The sequence below is a fragment of the Vanellus vanellus genome (assembly GCF_965231255.1).
Source record: "Vanellus vanellus genome assembly, chromosome: 11".
NCBI classification, from domain to species: domain Eukaryota; kingdom Metazoa; phylum Chordata; class Aves; order Charadriiformes; family Charadriidae; genus Vanellus; species Vanellus vanellus.
In genome coordinates this window covers 10,044,393-10,064,051 of record NC_138916.1, presented here as the reverse complement: position 1 = coordinate 10,064,051, position 19,659 = coordinate 10,044,393, and the positions used below count along the sequence as shown (strand labels likewise).

General features: G+C 35.6%; 1 protein-coding gene across 2 annotated transcripts in view; it reads right to left on the bottom strand.

Moving 5' to 3' along the window:
• NEDD4 (NEDD4 E3 ubiquitin protein ligase) overlaps positions 1-19,659 on the bottom strand; it is a 57,488-nt gene that overhangs the window by 15,854 nt on the left and 21,975 nt on the right. For both annotated transcript variants that reach the window (XM_082489032.1, XM_082489031.1), the window contains 6 exons: positions 8,447-8,497; positions 5,590-5,651; positions 3,473-3,575; positions 2,427-2,596; positions 1,739-1,856; positions 1,431-1,598 (listed from right to left, as the gene is read on the bottom strand). In XM_082489032.1, coding sequence (XP_082345158.1) covers positions 1,431-1,598; positions 1,739-1,856; positions 2,427-2,596; positions 3,473-3,575; positions 5,590-5,636 — 606 coding nt within the window. In that variant the 5' untranslated portion in view covers positions 5,637-5,651; positions 8,447-8,497. The remainder of the gene's footprint in view (positions 1-1,430; positions 1,599-1,738; positions 1,857-2,426; positions 2,597-3,472; positions 3,576-5,589; positions 5,652-8,446; positions 8,498-19,659) is intronic.

Here is a 19,659-nt window from a genome sequence, read left to right as displayed (position 1 = left end):
GCTAACAACTTTTCAGAGTAGATTAAGTTAATAATGACAAGATATGAGAGTCTGAGCTGATTTGAGAAGAGTCATTCAATCCCTGGACTTTTCATAAGCATCCACCTTTCTGCCTAAAGCCCTATTTAGATCTCATCTGCTACAATTAAGCAACTATATTTCATCTCGCTCCAGAATTTCCCAAATTATTTGAAGGATTTTTCCCTATCTACATATCCTTTTAGAATACTTCAAAGAAAAAGCATGATTAAGTTCTAAAATTCTCTTTTTTGGAGGTGATAGAAGTGAAGGGAGGCAAGATTGTCATTCTAGCTGGCTCTTGCAAATAATTTGAACATCTGCCTCTTCCTTTGCTTATGCCACCCAAGCAAGCTGATATAACAGTTTTCTTGCTATCCATAGGAGTCTGAATAGCAGAGATCAAGTAAAGTCATTAGTCTCTCTTTGCTGTTTCCAGCAACACTGGTGGTGCAAACTTAAGAAAAACATGGTCAATTCCAAATTTACATTTGGAATGGCATTCTCAGCATCATAAAAGCTAATGATTTTATTTAAATACCAAAATCTTAGACTAGATGGTCTGGGTGACCTCTAAAGGCTTTCCTCAATGGACAGTGGATTTCTCAAGTCATATATCAGGTTACAAGGCTGTTTGCGGAGGTCGGGTTTCACGAGACAGCTGAGCTTATTTAATTGCTTGCTACCACCAAAAAGACAAGTCTCACTCCTGGCTACGTACTCCTGCTGCTTTCCCTTTGCCAGTGTAGTATATGTCAGACAACCTAGAGTGCTGTTCAGCTTGCTAAAACAATAAAAAATAAAAAAAAAAACAGAGTTGGGGGTAAAAGAATAGTTTCCTGCAGGGTTAGCAAGCTGAAGAGACTCACTGAGAGGTCAGACAAGTTTCACAAGTGGCGCAAAGACTGTGGAACTATATGAGCGAGATCCCTTTTTCACTGCTATGGAGTCACCAGGTTTACCCAGTCCAATCATAAAACCATATCCCAATATTCACAATGAAAAATGAGTTATATTAAAACTTGTGCTAGTGGAAAAAATAACGAATATAGCACGATTCTCTTAGAAATAAGCTTTCAGGATATAGACAGCTTCCTTCCTCTGTAGGTTTCAGCAGTACTTAGTATGACGTTAGAGAAGAGGTAGATTTACAGACTGAAAAATAGTTAACACAAGTCAGTTTTAATCTCAGGCAGAAATTCACATAAGCAAAGTGGGGAAGAATAAAATGTTTGCTTAGATGGGGTTCTATAGTAAAAAGAGTACTCTTAAATTCTCTGCCTTCGAGATTAAATTAAAAATATAGTTGTTAATATGAAGTATTTATGGAACCAATTCTATCAGTAGTAACACTTTGTGCAAAACATTATAGATACTTCCGTATGTTAGAACAATGAAAAAATTTAATTTACCATGTAGGCTGCTGACTGGCCAGTAGCTGAACTTCCAGAGGTAGTAAGTCTAGTATTCAGTTCTTCTGCAAGATGAGTCTGTATATCACAATTACTCTGAGAGAGAGGTATTTGAAGGTTCTGATTGTTATACATTGTTGCCTCATCTTCTGTTATAATTTCCCAGCTCTTTAAAAAGAAAATAAGGAAAAAACATTTTCAAAAAGTAGTTCCAAATTACAAATAGTTAGGAGAAGTTTTTTAACTAGATTAAAAAGTTACTTGCGTTTCAGACACATATAGGGATTACATATAGAGATTGTTTTTACCTCAGGGGAATCTCTGTTGTCTAGATTTTCTGTATCCTCTGATATCTGTCGCCGATGAGTGAACACGTGCTGGGCCTCCAACTGCACACTACCAATATCCGCAACAGCTACGTTGTCCCTGTTGCGGGGGGGGGAGGGGAAGACAGCACACAGTAGACATGTTTTATCTTTCAACAGTAAGCTAGGCTAACAGCAAGACTGTACATTAGTCAATTTGGCAGAAGAAACAAACAGTCATAAACAGTTTACGTAAATTTTTATAGCTTAAGAAGAATAAGCATTCATGTCAATGCAAAGTGTAAGTTAAACTAAAGAACCAGACAGTAGTCCAGGTTTTATTTTTGTAATTCACATGCTAAGGGAAAAAAAAATCTGAAAAAAAAAAAAAAAAAAGGTAAATAATTTAATGCAGTCTCTGTCGGGAAGGAGGAACCAGGCTGAGCTGGAAAATAATTTCCTTTCTGTGACTATAGTTATCTCTTATCATTGCAACCAGTTTCTATCTGAATACATACTTCCAGAGAACAGGAAGTGACCATGACACACGGGCTTGTAAATTAAACTCTGGAAAGCTCTCTCCTAATTCTCAAGTTGTTCACTTTTGAGTTCTCCTTGCTTTCAATGCAACAAGAATGAACTAGTTACATTAGTTAATATAAGACTTAAATTTTTAGGCCAAAATACATACTGAGCAGTTGGCCTTTTCCATTGTGTTCTTCTGAATTCATGATTGACATAGTAGGTCCTTCCAAGGATGTCTTGCCTTTCTTCCCAGCCTGAAGGCAGTGGAGGAGATTCCTGTTGCTGCTGTTGTGGCTGGCTAGCAGCATCTGGTTGGTCCAATATAATCCATCCAGGCTACGAAATATAATATTAACTACATTTAATATTACCAAAGTTGAAAAAGTATCTCAGTTTATTAAACCATCCCCCTTTTAAGGTGCAGTTCTACTACAACTTAAGCCAGTAAGATCAGCTCTGGGGTTTATTGTATATATTTCTCAAGAAATTATAGGACAAATTATGCATGCAGAAATCTTATTTTTAACTCAAGTTCCTTAAACATATTAGTATCAAAAGGTGTTTATTCCAGCAAAATAAACAGCATTCAGAGAACAGATTTAAAAAAGTAAATAAGTTTCATTTCATACATATGCTGCAAACGTGCTAGTCAGATGAGCACACCATTTTGTAACAGAAAGTTTAATTACAGCAAAGATAGTAACGCTGAATAGAGTTGTTCAGACTTGACAAGAAAACCATCAATCTGAACTGGATGCGCTTACAAAAGACTACAAATGTAAAGTAGTTAAGATCAAAATATCCTTATAAATCAGAGAGCTGAAATTCTAAAATCAGCAAGATGTCAGTGTCTGGCTGGCTGGGATCAAACAACGTTAAACAGCAACAACAATACTGCGCAAGGATACTTCCATTAACTCTAAAACAAGAAAAGTTACATAAATATATGGCAAGTCAGTACCAGAACAAAACCAAAAGCCTAATGTATGTTTTCTTTTTCAGATGTACTGACAAAGCCCCTCCTTTAGTTAGAAAAACTGCTCTAGAATTTTCATGCAGACTTACAACTTTTACGTAAGATACAAGCAATCACTTTTAAATGGTTTATTTCTAAAAACCACTATTTATAGCTTAGTAGTTCCTAACATTCATTTTTACTGTAACTACCCTTAATAGCTGAAGACATTTGCTAGGATATGCAACAATAAATACCTCCAATTCTTCAGCCTGTTCTGTGGATTCTTCTTCAGACCCATTGCTTTTAGGTAAGTAAGTCATTTTTAATCTAAGGTGGCCTTTAACTCTTGATTTATGGCTGCAGAAGAGAAAATAAAATGTTCTTGTTGTGCACTGGTGAAATTGTTACCTGGAAATAAAATAGCTGAAAAAGCACAGCTAGAGGATTATTTGTAAGTTTCTCAACACAAATTTGGCTTTTCATAGTTTAAATTCATGAAGTTCTATAACAGCGTCAAGCTTCCGAGTATAACGTGATATTATGTACCAAACTGGAAACCTTTCTTTCCAACTCACTCTTCTGCAAACTTCCCTAGTATCCAATGAATAAGAAAAAAGAACAAGAAAATAAGAATGAGAATTCATATAATTATAATAATCTGACTGTGTGCAGACAATCTATCAAGTATTATTTCAACCTACAGGACTACTTTTGTTAAAACTTTAAGTTACAGCAAGCTCGTATACTTCAGCATTTGCCTCTCTGTAGTTAGCTTAATGCATCATTAGAAGCCTGAAAATAAGATTTCCCCATATTGACTTTATTTAATATTTTCACTTGGTAAAGAAATCTGCCAAATTACCTCATCTGTTTGATTATTAGTATGAAAAAAAAAAAAAAAAAGAAAACAAGAATCCTGAAAATATCACTAGTGAGTCAACTGGATACCTGGCACATCATCTTATTAAATTAAACAACAACCAACCAACCCCCCCATCACTGAGGTCTAATACTTTGTGCTTTTTTTTGCCATGCAGAAAAAGTGAATTAGATTTCCTGATACCCAAAAAAAAACATTTAATGTTGGATTATAAACATGTTCATTCAGATTGTATTTTGGTTTCAGAAAAGCCCAGATCCATTTGAAAGAGGAAGTAACTTACTATCTTACTTTCCAATACAATAGTTAAAGTAATTCATTTCAGACTATTAACATATTAATAATTCTTACTCAGCTTGCAGTACTGTGAAGGTAGTAATTTTATTAATATTCCTGCCTAAGTAAATGCAAACATGAGCAAAACTGAAGAACAGGCATTAACAGTACTAAAACATCTAAAAGTTACAGTAAGATTTCAAGGCAGAAATGTGCCTGAATCTCTGGCAGTATTTATTCCTGTAAAGCATTGCCAAATTCATGTGGTAACCACTACAAGAGGAGGTCAGATCCTTGACAAATAAATGACAATTGAAATTAATTAATGTCGAGACAATAAATATAATACTTCATTCATATATAGGATAAGAAATGTTCAGAAATAGGAAATATAAATTAAGAAATTCAGAAACTCAGAAAAATAGATCTAATTTAAGCGTGACAGTCGCTAACTCTGTCAAAACCATTGATCTTGTCAAGAAGTGTAAAATACTTAAAAAATAATTCTGCTACCAACGTCACTGATAAAGATCTATAGATCCCACATGTTCTGATGTTATTTCTATATCGGAACCTATTATCTGAAAAATGTTGATATGTATTTTATATATTTTATTTCTAACAAAAGTTGCTAAAAACTGCTCAGATTTAGGTTAAGAATCTACATTTTAAAAACAAACATGAAATGCATAACACTAATATCGGTGTCAAAGTGTTACCTATCATTTAAAACTCCCCCCTTTTTTTTTTTTTTTTTTTAAAAAAAAACACAGGCCTTCTTAAATGTTAACCAGCTTTTCAGTTTAAGTATTGTTGTGTTTACAATTAAGGTCACGTGAAACTGCTTACAGAAACAGGCAAACAAAAGAGACGGAAAGGCAGGAAACAATTTCAAGTTGAAAAGAAATAAATGAGTTATAGCATAACATTGGTCAGTGATTTCAGTGTTCATCAAAACGGTAAAAACATCAGATGAAGTTATAATGTGAATTTTATGATGGCCTGAAGAAAAATGGTTTACTCTTACCAAATAAGCAATAAGTATTTAAACAAATGCTGACTTTTTAGCAGAACCACAAATATCTTACTCCCTTGGTGCTGAAATTTCTTTCATGAAAACATAAAAATGTAGACAATATTTACATACGCACAAGTAAATACTTAACAGCATTGTTTAGACATGAAAGGTAGAATTTTTATGTGTTATTTACTAACCTTCTTGGATGAAGAACAAAATCCTTAAACGTATATGGTCTCTCCATACTTGGATTTTCTGTCTGGAATAAGACAAGATTTTTCAAGAAAAGTCTGTATCAGACACTTGAAGTTAAAGAAAATTATCAAAAATTTACAATGAGTTTCTTTAAAGGCCATATAGTATTTTAAAATTTAAATTATAGGTTTAGGTACAGTAATAGCAATACTAGCTTTAATCTTAGTAATAAGGCTAATTCTCCAGTTCAAGAAAAAAAAAAATACCTTTCACTGTATACATATATTACAGGTTCTAAAGCACAGGGGAAAAAAAAAAAAAAAACCACCCAAAAAACACAACTGTTTAGCCTGAAATCAGAAATAGATTCTCTGTTTTCACATTTCAAAGGTCTACCATAACTCTTTTTCCTCCCTCAGTATTTTTCAAATATTTTTTACACAGAACATACATAAAAAGCCATTTCTAGCTTTAGGACTTGGGGATAAAAATCACAGAAAAATCTATTCTGAGAACATCTCTGTTCTGATTCACAAAAGTGACATTGCTCAACAGAAAGAAGCACAGATGTAAACAGACATAATTTTATAAATATTATTCCAGATACAGGTAGAGCAATATACATGAGGGAACCTTTGTTTTCTTTAAGATATTTATTTTTCTGGTTAACACAAATATTTATAATCCATCTGAAGTTCTGCAATTCTTAAAAAAGCATTTGTTTTTTACAATACCATGTTTAAAAGCATTTGTAAATATCTTTTTTTGAGTTTTTTTTTCCCCTTTTTCATCTGTTTGTAAATTCTGGGCAGTAACTGTAGGTTCTCATTAATCAATACATTTTAAGTGTTTCAAGAAGTGCTGTATCATATCAGGAAAAACCTGCAATTGCTATATTTGTAGGCCTTATATTTAATGACAATGGTACACGATGCAATCCTCAAAGGCTGAGCTAACTCCATAATAATATTTTCAAAAAATATCTAATGTGTGTCAACATTTGAGTGGAAAGAAACAAAACAAAAAAAAATCCAGAATCTAAAGCTTAGATATTAAGTTAGACATTTAAAAATTTTATTTGGAACTGTTGAGCTTTGTTATGAAAAACTCCTAAGACTAAGCTGACTACATTTTACTGAATGTGATAACTATTACACCAAATCTCAGAAAGAAAAATGCTCTCTTGTATTTCAGATATTTCAGTGTAAGATCTTATTAATACCATCCAGAAATACTACACTCCAGTCAAAGTGTTCTACCTTTGCTCAATTAAAATGCAGATCTTCAATCCTGTAATGATGTATGTGTTACACTGGTGTTACCTGCAAGATCAGGTTCTATACTTATAAAATGAATTGTCTTGTAACTAAGGTAAATACTTCTTTGAAACCAAGATGGAATTAAGCTTGGGTTTTGGTTTGGGGGTTTCTTTGTCCCCCCGCCTTCATCATTACATTATTTCTACCAACACACACACTAAGACACTGTGGAAATACATCACAGAGGACAGCAAAAGAGAAAGATTATCTTGTTAATCTAAGTTTTAAAATTATTTTTCTGACTTTCCAAAAACAAGAGTTGCCTTAGATTCAATGCTAGATTACGCTTGGATTAATACATTTTGGTTTTGGAAAGAGAAAATTCATAACTGCCAACTATCTTACCTTGCAGATGATTTGCCCTTTTTACATGTCCCTGATTACCAACTCTCTTTAGTTATGAACTCTCTGCAGTTGCATAGTAACAAGCAAAACCAAAACTGCATGTAATAAAGAATTTATAAACTGATTTTATTTATCCAAGATATATTTACTTATATAAATGAAAGATTTTCAAAAAATCCACCTGTATTTGGGCCAATAAAGTACAATGGATTTAGCTGGCAAGACCAAGTAATTAAGAACAAGGAACCAGGAAGATGGAAACAAAGAGGAAACAGGGAAAACTTGCTATTTGAGGAAGGTAAGAAAATAGCCATGAAAATACTCAAGTGAAGCTCTATAAATTCGTTCATGACAAAAAAAAAAAAAAAACAAAAAAGGAAATGCACCAATATCTCCCTAGGAAATGCACCAGTATTGCTGTCCATCTTATTAGTGGGAAGTGCAAACACAGAGAGAGATTATGGCCAGTCTTTTGACCCACCTCACTGAGGGAGAACAATTAGCAGGATCTCGCATCCCAGGTACAGTGAGAAACAGGACATATCTGTAACTGCTCCTGACACAGTTATTTCTGGAGTGAAAGAACCACTGCTCTGTTTTGTCACAGGTGTTATCCTGTCTTTAAAACAGTTGCTGATAAATCTGTTAGTGTTCACTAATGTTTTGAGATCTCAGAAGAAAAGTAAAAGACTTACTTATTTCAATGTTCTTGCTGACCTTTCTTTAAAACTAGGAGGAATACAACAAAAGAAAAACAAAAACAAAAAGAAAAAGTACAAAACAACACTAGCTCTATTTCCCACTTACCCTCTTCTTCATCTGTTTATGGGAATAAGGAATATTGAAAGTAAATTTGTAGACTTTAAAGAATATATTTTAAGAAATATGACAATAATTACAATCTCTCCTTGTCTTTAAGACTGTTTCAAACCTTGCATTTTTATTCTTGAAAACGCTAAAAGCAATCCTAACTCTGGTAGCAGCAGAAACCAATATCTAAACACAAGGTAACCTGCATTTTTTGGTAAATATCAGCACTAAAAATCCATAAAAGAAAACCAAATGACAAAAACCACAGAGCAGGAAAACTTAATCACTTAGCACAGTTAACTTTCTTAGATGACTGATACATTTGCATACAGAATCATTTTTCCCTTTCACAGTCTTAAAACAAAAACAAACAAAAAATACAAACCGGTAACTGATAAAGAGGAATATCCACTTGCCCAAGAAAATCATCTCGAGTCTATGGAAAATAAAACAAACAAAACACAGAAAGTTTAAAGTTGCAAAGTGTTTTAAAAACATGGTTCTAAAGCCCTGATAGCAGAGTAATGCTTTCTAAGAATTTAAAGACACTCTTAAATTATCGACAATAAAACTAGTTCTGCACAGAATGAGTTCTGATTGACCCAACATTCAGAGCCTTGGACAGTTCTGCCTTCTTCAAAATAAATGAGGTTTGAGGGAGCTGGGGTGGAGGTTTAGATTGTTTTTTAAGTCATATAGACTAATGCTAATCAAACAGGAGAGAGCTGTTCAGCATCAGGACTGAGACTATCAGCATCTCCAGTAGAAATATCATCCTAAAAGGCAAAGAGTAGAGACACTTTTTTCCCTTGGCTGTTTCAGTAAAATAATTGCCTTGGCATATGCTTAAGCAACTGAACATTTATCACAGATTACCACAGATTACCACAGAGCTAAAGACCTTCCTCCTAGGAGCGCCTGACAATTTCTATAAGCCTAGGCAGCTGTTTAAAACAGGCACATATAAACATTTTTTAATTTTCAAAATAATACAGCTACTGTCAAAAATAAGACAAAGCAAAAATAAGTTTAATGTGTGATAAGTGCTTCAGAAGTTCCAGCAATTCCAGCGGTCCCAAGCCTGGCAGCAGGAGCTTGGCATCTCCCCTACCCCCACCCAACATTCTTGTTGACATTTGAAAGCGTGCTGGAATTCATCACATCTATGAAAAAATACCATTTGCCTACACACATTGTGGAGTTCAGTTTTAACAACTAAAATCGGAAAGATTCTGCTCTGACTTGGATGTCTGGGCTGTCTGATTACAACCAGACTACAGCAGCAACTTTGCAACTACAGCAGTTGCTGCGGCAACTTTGCAGCCTGATTCCCTCCAGCCTATGCTGTAGTAGCAGGGAAGGGACTGACAATACATGGGATCATTGTACAGTTTACTTTTGATCATTGATTTTTGCCTGCCAAAGAAATTAAGATTTTAGACACTTACGTAGCTAATTTCAGTATGTGCCCATAATCACCACCAACAGTCAAAGTACTTTACTTGACTTCTAACTGGATTACTGGACCATATGCTGAGTTGTTTCAGGTTCATTTGTGATTTGAAAGCCTTTGCAAACCTCCACAAAAGCAGGAAAATGTATTATACGGGTCATTTAACATAAAGACATATCACTGCCTGTGTGCTAAAATCAAGAGGGCATGAAATTTTTAAAAGGTATGTATAAGCCTATGGCATTTTTCAAAATCTACACTATGACAAGACTATGGTTTTTTGCATAGACAGAGTAAGGAACTGTGAAAGCCTTCAAAAGCATAGCCTGTGCAGCCTCTGGATTTCTAGTCTTCCTGATTTTTCAAGCTAAGAAAAGATTCGGTGCATAGTCTTTCCTAAATCTGTTGGTGTACCACAAGCTTGTATTCAAACTCATCACCGAAGGATTCTGACAGCCTCCTTCCATAAAGCTTTCCACTATGAGGCTCTGCATCTTGCTGACATCTACTCCCTTCACCTCAGGGTAAAGCCACATGTTTCACCTTTTTTCTAGCACAACTATATTTTTAATTTTCAATGCCAATGTTTTACAGAATTAAAACTCCAGTCCAATTCTACTCATTGTTTGTCCCATTGATGGCATTCTCCATTCAAACAGCTCTGACATTAAAGGCTATAGGTATTTCTTGAAGTAGTTCTTTCTCCCTTAATAATTCTGGTACCTTTTTTCCTTTAGCTCTGTTGTCCTAAGTTTGTCCATTTCATCTTTAAATCATCCATGTATATGGAAAACCAGTGCCTCACATCATTTGCATAAGCTCTAATTTTTACACCTCCAAAAAGCACAACTAGATTGCAGAGCTTGTCATAGATGATAACACGCTAGAAATCTAGAGATGCATTCACTTTGAATTGAGTTGTAGTACGTAAGTCTTATGTTCAGACTTGAAGGGGGAGGGAGAAGGGAGCAGGGAGCCGAAATAAAAACACCACTCCTACCTTTTTAGTCCAGAAACTCATTTGAGATAGAAATCTACAATCGGTTTTCATACCCAAAGAGTCTGAAGCTTCCCTGAACTACTGAAGGAAAACTTTCTGCATTATTATAGACCACAAGCTTCTGGAAAAATATAGCTATCATTTTTGCCTATGAGGTTCTTTTTAAAATGGCACGGCACATACCTTAGACATGTTAAAAGGCTTAGTATTTGTAAAGTACTTGGCAATCCTCAAGTGGAACATGCCTTTCAAATAAATTACTGGAATGTGGGACAAAAGTCTGCTGTATTTCAGAAAACCTCAGAACATTGTGTTTGTTACCAGCATTATTTTAGCACAGGCTTCTGTTATTCACTTTACTATTCTGCTGTCTCTCCTGCTATTTTTAGCAGAGCTAGCCTCGATAACCAACCTTTAACAGTACTTTCTCCTCCAGCCAGAGAGTAAAATCCTCCAGTGGAGATTTTTGTTGACCTCCAAAGAACTAATACATAGATCAGATAGCAGGAATGCTCTTTAGCAATGTGCCTCACTATGACAAGCTGACTAACTGCCTTCAAAGAAATGCCAAAGAAGCTTTGAAACAGACATCGCACACATTAACAATTAAATGCCAATGGAGTTGAAACTGTTTGGATCTCTGTTTCATGAGAGCAGGCATCCCAGCTTTTGCAACACAGACAAGTGGGTCAGTTGTTCTTGTCAACTTCTAATTTCTTAACAACCAGAGAACTCAAACTTTCTGCTTGCCAAACCGTAAGTGCATAAACCTCAATTAATGATACAGTACACTAACAAAGAGGCCCTTTATTTTACTGATTCATTGGTTTAGTCTATAGAAAGTTATTAAAAACATGTGAAGACAGACAGCTGCTTTATACAATACATTTAAAGAACTCTAGTGAAATGCCAAAGTGAGTGCTCAAAGACAAACAGCACTGAAAGAAAGTAATCCAGTCCAAAACGTATTTTAATCTATTTTATGATATATACTTAATCAGCCTTAACAGTTAAGATTTTGGATTTTTTTCCCTGCAATTCCCATTAGAAACTGGATAGAAGTAGATTTTAAACAGACAAGCTTATTTGAGTCACACACTTAAGAGCAGTACTGAGAACATTACCCGTAATTTATCAGGTTTGAAGACAGTTAACTGAATTTAATGCCTGCCTTAATTGCTGGATTCACCACAGTGCCTTTTGAAACAGCTCTTGTGTAAGACCAGAGTGTTGAAATAACAAGTATTTTCTCTACCAACTTTTGTGACTAATTTTTGTTGGTGTTGCTGCATGAATTAGAACCTAGGTATATTCCCAGTCTTTTTCTGACTAAACAGACAGCTAGTTATGCCTATGTCGGTCTTCACACAGAAATCTACATCTGTATGGCAAAATGAGAAAGCATGCAGCTTTTATTGGAGGGAATATAAAGTATCAATTCAAATTGAAAAAACAAACAGTGATCTGGACTATGGCTGCTTAAGAAAACAAGAGCTCAATAGATCCCTTATAAAACCAACATTCTTCTTGCTTAAACACCCAAACATCAACATTAGTTACAAGCTTGATGAGAATGAAAAAAAAAAAAAAAAACTTTCCTGAGCTACACTAGCAACTTCAAGTATTTTTCTTTTCATACTGCGCTGAGTATATTATTTGGTTCTCTTGAACTCTAAATTGAGAAAAGTGAGCTTTTTTTCTTCCATAAAATACTGCCAACATATGCTATTCATCATGGGAAAAAAAATAGTTTCAAAAAAGCAAAATTCAATGATCATGTTAAGGTCTTAATAAATTCAGGGATTCTAAAAGTAACAGTTTCTCTACCTTGAAAAGTAATAAATACTTTGTTGCATAGATTTCACTAAAGTCCCAGCCTCCTGTATTTTTAAGGGGAGAGGCAGATAGTGAGGAGGGTTTTTTTTAATGACATGTAAGCATTTCTTTTTAGTTGGCATCTATGTTCAACTATCTATGATACTGAGACCTAAGAACCTATCAGCATTTTCAAAATAGAGAAAATACATACTGTCAAATCAATGGTTATTACGCAATGTATGTTTCTGCAGGACTTCCAGCCCTGCTGGCTGCTTCAACAGCAAGGTGTCAGCATAGCATGCCTCAGCAGTTTTACCATCTGTTTAACAGACAGCATTTAGCAATGACACTGAAGTTATTTTCACTAATTCTCCCTCGCTTCCAAAGATATTTTCAGAGAACTGCTTCTCTAAAAGACAAGAGCAAAAGTGTCATCTGTTTCTCCATTTATAACTTACATTTTTATATAGATATTTTATAGATAGCTTCCTTGAAAGTTCATATTTAGTCTACAGTAATTTTATACAACATTCATATATTACTTCACTCAGTGTTTGCTACTTTGAGAACTCATACTTCAAAGTTCATTAAGAAAGCGATTTATGATCACTTTTTTTTTTGCATATGAGAATTCATTTTCACGTAGGTCACAGGAAGACAAGAAGTCATCTAACATAAGCAAAGCATACTTAGGCACAACATAAACGCAGAACAAGTCAAAAGTTTGTAGTGTATATATTTTATTCATCAGGAATTTGAGTTCCTTTAGTTTTATGGACTGACGTGCCAAACAAGCTACCATATAAAAAGCAGGAATTAATTTATTAAAAGTCAAGAGCCAATCCAGATTTGGCCTGTGTCAAACCAGCCAACACTCAAAAAAACCTATTTCAGAAAACAGTACCAAATATTTAGTTATTAATTCCACAAGCCATTCCTGACCAAATCAGTTAACTTCATAGTATTATAAAAACAAAGATCTTTTGCATCTATTTGTGGAAGCTTTTGTGTCAAATCTTAAGACTTCAAATAAAGTTTGAAAAACAAACTCCTGTAGTGACAACTCCAGGTGTACTTTTACCTTCACCAATTAACACTATAAAGCTTAAAACCCTATCAAACATTAAACTGCAGGTGTAATTTGCTCCCTGAAATGAGCAAATATAAACCAGATACGACAGATGTTAACCACACTGGCTAATTAATGCACTCAGCCAAAGGACTCAATGCACAGTCCACTTTTTGTTACTCAGACCAAGAGGGAAGAAAAGACAAACGATTTGCCTCCAAAAGGTAGACAGGCAACTGGAGTATCTCTGTCTGCATAACAGTCTCACTGGGAAGTTCATTAGGCCCAGCACAGATGCACAAAATCAGGTTGAGCCTGGAAGCTGCTTTTTTCCAGCCCTAAATATAGTCTTGACCAGTCAGCCCAACCTGTACAAGTAAGTGACCCCTTCTAAGAAACTTCTGTGACTGCAGACCTACAGCAGGGTTGGATGCAGGCTGAATGGCCTCAGCCTACTCCAGCAGTTACGTCCAGCAGTTTTCAAAGACATTCTCACATCTACTGTTCTCAGCTACTCTTGATGCAAATTCAACATTAACACGAACTGAGGAATTCCCTATGCCTTTGCACCAGTGCACAGCCAGCAGCTGCTGCCAGCCACTGCTGTTTTCCATGCTCTTCTGCGCTCTGCATTAGTCCTCAGCCACTGCTGGTCTGACAGCAGCCCCAAGCCCTACCTACTGACCTCTCCCAGCTTCAAGCCTGAAGCCAGCTACTGCCGCCTATCCTAAATGCAGACAGATGACCTGGCTACAGCAGAACTTACTGATTTGTCTCAAGCTGTGCTATGCTCAAGTTATAAACCCTATCTGTCCGAAACCAGTCTGCATGAACTGACCTTGGATGCCTCAACCTCTATGACACAAGGCAACTACAATACAAATAATCCACCCACAATTACTTTTACAACAAAAGCAGTAGTACAATTTATTTCAGATAAGCTCAACAACATTTCTTAGTAAAGTTACACTACACTTCCCACATTAGACGTGGGTTTAACAGCCTGCAGTTTGCCAGATATTAACCACTTTAGATTTATTCTTTATAAGCTAAATATGTGTCCTAAATCAAACTTACTAGAGACGATGATTACTACAAATGGCTAAGGTAGAAACTCTATTAAAAAATAAACAATGTTCATAATAAATTCTGGAAACCTTTTCCTTCAAAAGGCCCTTATGCTTTCACATTAGTGAACAAGGTCTTCTCCCTTATGGTAGGAAAATCGGATTGCCAGGGAAATCATCTACATGTAAAAGAATCCCGTTCTAGCTAGAGTGTCCCATTTGCATTTTAATACGCCCTAACTTCAATGACTCCAATTCAAGTTTGTATGTAGTTTCAGCCAGGAACTTGCTGATGTCCTTCTTAAACTCTGTTTGCTTATTTTCCAGTTGATATAGCTGAAAGCAGCCCAATGTCTCAATGTCTCAGCATCTATCTGTAGTCTTTTCAATTTACCATAAACTGCCACAACAGAAAAAAAAAAAAAAAAAAAAGTTATATACTCTCTTGAAACAGAGATGCTTATAGATCCACAAACTAACACTGAAATAAGCTACAAACATTTTGCTGGCTGCATTCCCAAATCAGCATGTCCTGCTCATCACAGAGAGTGAGGAAGAAAGTTCACTTGAAACAGAGACTCTTAACAGAAATGCAGGGCAGTCCCCTTCAGACAAGGGTGAAAGTCAACCATACGCAAATTACTCGCCTGAAAAGCACAGTCAGTTTTGCTTTGTTGCTCAATCTGTGAAATTCATCCACCTCTGGAAGATGAGAAAACACATGTTGGAACACAGAAGAACACTCTCAGCCCAGTGCGAGGGGAGAATTTGGAAGAGCATTTCTACCACTTGATCCTGAGTGGCTGCAAGGACTGAGCAGACACCAAAGAGCCCAGCAGTCAGATTAACACTCTGCATAGCCTTGTATCCTTCCCCTAGAGTGGCCAAGAGCAGACGCTTAAGGAAGTAAAAGCAGCAGTTAAGAATAGTACTTCCGCTGATATATCGCCCAGTTTCTAATGAATAAATGGTTATGGACTTTTTTTATCCTGATGTTAAAATACATATTGAGAACGTAATACCCTTTGGCAGACCTTTCTTCAACTTATCTAACCTCTTCTTGAAATCCATTTCTTTTTTTGGTATGCACAACATCTTGTAACAGTGATCTCAGCAACACATAAGAGAATGTATTTGTTTTGTAAGAGTGGACTCTCTGTTTAAATTCACCTCCCCTGAACTATAGTTTTATAAAACTCTCTTTATACCACTTTTTTCCCCCCCCAAAGCGGAAAAGCCCTTGGTCTACTTAGTGTCTCCTCACACAAAACTTATCCCAATCTTGTGACCCTTCTTGGTATTTTTCTAGTTCCTTTACACATGCTGCCTGAAAAATGATGACCAGAAATATGCATACCATGCACATATGTGGATTTGTACAACTCCATAATGGTGTTTTAAATTTTGTTAGTTTATTCCTTTCCTAATAAATCCTAACCTTCTATTTACCTTTCATCTGTCAACAAGATCTGAGCTGACATTTTCAGCAAGTCACTCACCATGACGTGAACTATTACCTGACCAGCATGGGACACTCTTACCACACACGCATCAGTAGCTGGTTTTCCTTTGTTTGCAGTGTTGGCACTTATCAACATTGATTTTCAAATTGTCCATTCTACTGCCTAGTCACTCACTACCATGAGATTTTCTGCAACTTCAGAGACAACAATTTAATTCTCACTTTTGTTTCTTATCTTTTAATTAGTTGCCATCAACGAGGAAGTTTTTTCTGCACTTATGTCTTGAGGGTATTTTTCAGAACTTCTAATAAGGGTTCTTGTCAAATATTTTGAAAAGCTCAGTGTCCTGCATTAATCACTTCACCCATCTTTGCACGTCATTGATTAGTTTGATTTGTAAGACAAAACTTAATTTATGAAAGCAGTGCTCATTCTCCCTCCTTGTAAACACAAAACACGTCATATGTCTACTAATTCTATTCCACATACTCTTTCTTCTAGACTGGCCCATTGCAGTAGCCTGTAGTTTCCCTTTTGGTCATTTTAAAATAATGGCATACTACTTACCATGCTCCTTCAGTAAGAGAATCTAATAGATCAAAAGATTATTCATTATAGTTAGTATTTCAACAATTTTAAAGCTGAACTTTTCTTGGGAGAATACCTGAAGGTACTATTAGTTTTGTTACAGCCTTCTGTCTTATGCTATAATGCTTAGAAAAACTATGATTTCTACATCACCTAACATTTTCCAAGAAACATGTTTGTTTAACCCAAAGTGTTGATCTAAGTTCTCACAGAAAGCAAAAAGAATGTAGCACTAAAAAAAAATACAATATAGTACTGATCATGATCTGAAAGCCTGCAAGTTACTTGGCTAGTCAGGAACAAAGGGAACAATGTCTCTATCTTGCTTTGGGAACAGGTTTTACTTTAACACATTCTTAAATGTATACTAAGCCTTAGCAGACAGAATAACTATAGCTTGTGGCTATATTAAAGAAGCCACACCATCAATGCTTCCCACTCTCTCATGGTAGATTAAAAGGACATGAATCAACACGAAGGCTGGATAATTAAATATTTGTATAAGCTGTTTCAGGAGCTCTGCTTTGCGTGGTTTTGCAGTTTTAGTTTCCTCTTTTGTTGGCATGAGAAACCTACCCAAACTCACTTCAGCTGCAGTCTATAAACAGAATAAGGTTAGTCATAATTTGTGCAGAGCACAATCAAATAAAACTCCTCTAACATGTATATATAGTGTCTGCTGGTGACTACAAAGTGCTAGAGCTTTGATATACAGTGTTATTCAAGTAGTCTGCTACAGCCCAGACACTGTTCCTTACAGCATGATCATATTCTGAAAGTTACATGTAGTTCACTGTTACCAAATACAACTTGCTAAAACTGACAAAGGAAAATTTTAGGGATGGAGCTGATATTAAATAATATTAATTGATCGTTTCCTTTGCTAATGCTTCCACATAGCAACCGTTCAAAGCTGGTCTTGGCTGTAAGATTTATCGCATCCTGTGTGTGTAATCTTTTTTACCCCTGAAGAAGATTGCTCATCAAAAGCTAAAGGCATGAAGAAAGATGGAAAGAAGCTGTAACAAAACTCTACATTTAAGCAAGATAGAAAACAGAATAAATCAGTACAAATTATCAAAGCATGATAAGTCATTGTTATATAAAGGATAAAAGTAGATCACCTACAACTAATTATAAATTGTAAATTGTGATTAACAGTTTCCACTGTCTTCCCTTTAATGCTCTGATGTATACTTCAACTTCTAAAATTTGTCTGAGAGACAACATAAATCATATTATGTGATTTAAGTCTAATGTAGTTAGAAACACACCACTTTCCTTTCAACCCCAGTTCTCCTTGACTGAGCTGATACACCACAACAGAGCGATGTATGATGGACAGTCCTGTGACATGATCCTTCAAGATATGCAATACTGAACAATATGAAAATTATTAGGCAATGAGGTTATCATAGCATAATAGCAGAAGGATATGTTAATTTGTACTTTCCCTTGTATTTCCTCTATAATCTTTTGTTTCACCTGTCTCTTTTCCACTTCGCTTCCCTGCACAGATTTGGGAAACTGATACCTGTGCAGCCCCTTTGCTCAATACAAAAAGATGGAGATGGCTGGAGGTAAGCCTCAGTTGTCTTACTTTTCTCTTGGCGCTTCTCCCAAGTTGGACCATTATCTTCTGTGAAGGAGTTTTGCTAAGACAGAAGCTCTATACTTAAAGAGGATGCAAGAGAGAAGACAACCTCGGACTACTCAGCGCTAACTTGTAGTGCAGCATTTATCAAGGGAATCAAGATCTTTCAGGCACAGGTTCTGGTCCCCTCAGCATGTTCAGATCAGCTGGGAAGTTAGTGAAGAGAGACTCCTCACATACATGCCCCTCAAACTACTGTTTGTCCAAAATTTAAATTCACTACTAAAAGATTCAAATAGCATCTCCATTTACAAATAGAAAAGGCAGAGATCCAGAACTTGGTGAAAAAAAGTTCGAGAGTTCCAACTACAGGTTTTCTTCACACAAACCTGACAGTAGAAAAATGTTTCTGTTATTTTACACCACCTCTGAAGTTTTCCACTTCAAAATGTGTATTTCATTCACTAGAGCCAAAACGAGTAAAATTAGTTGTAAACAAAAGGAACAGTAACCCAATGATTCCATTAATTGTGTAAGAAATTAGTTAAAGGTATACGGTTGCTGAAACAGATCTGCAAGTACATTTACTATACTCACATTATCTAATCAGCAGTGATACCGACGGGGAAGAAATGGCTGATGTCAACAGGGATGTCAGCATAATATGATACTTGTGGAAGAGATTAACACAGCTTCTTTTTTTTTTTTTTTTTTTAAAAAAAAAGTTTGTTTATGGTCTACAAGAAGTGGAATTGTAGTCACTGCTTCTGCCTTCCTCTGTACCTCTTAAAGTTTACATACACAAGATGACATGTAAACTGTTCCCTTACTCACTCCTACCCTCCCAATTCACACCTGTGATGCCAAAGTGCTTTAGTTGCAGATTTATTTCTACCCTAAGCAAGAGATAGATGCACTGAAAAAATATTAAAAACAGAAATACAAAGTCAAGGACAACCTTCAACACTGCAACCATGGACTACCTCTTCCTCCTGCTTCACATAAATGAAATTCCACTATCTGCTGCAGAACCTATTCAATATGTTTCCAGTAAACATCAGCAGTGGTATGCAGGCCATCACCATTCCACATTTTTCAACTTAATTAAAAATAATCCAAAGCCAGTTGTCACAGAAATGGTGTTTTGATTTTTTTTTTTTTTTTTTAAGTCAGCCTTTAACAAGCTGTTGATTATAGAAAGCAGGAAATCTGATACGAGGTGGCTGAAGGCTAGTAGCTAGGCACACAAGAAAAGAATGCATAGACCTTTCGCTGCTTCAGACTCTGGAGTCTCTGACCAAAGCACTGATTTGATTTCATGACTGCTCTGTACAGATAGCTGACATTACTAAATGCTACTCCAGTATCAACTTGTTAAATTTGAACCCAGACTCAGCATATCAATATACTAGGCCAGACTAACTGGAGTCAAGAGAAATATTTTGGGAGTTGTTTATTTTTAAATGAGTCACAATACACCATGATAATTAACTGGACTACATAATTAAATGACTGTCATAGAATCTATTATATTTATCACAAAGAC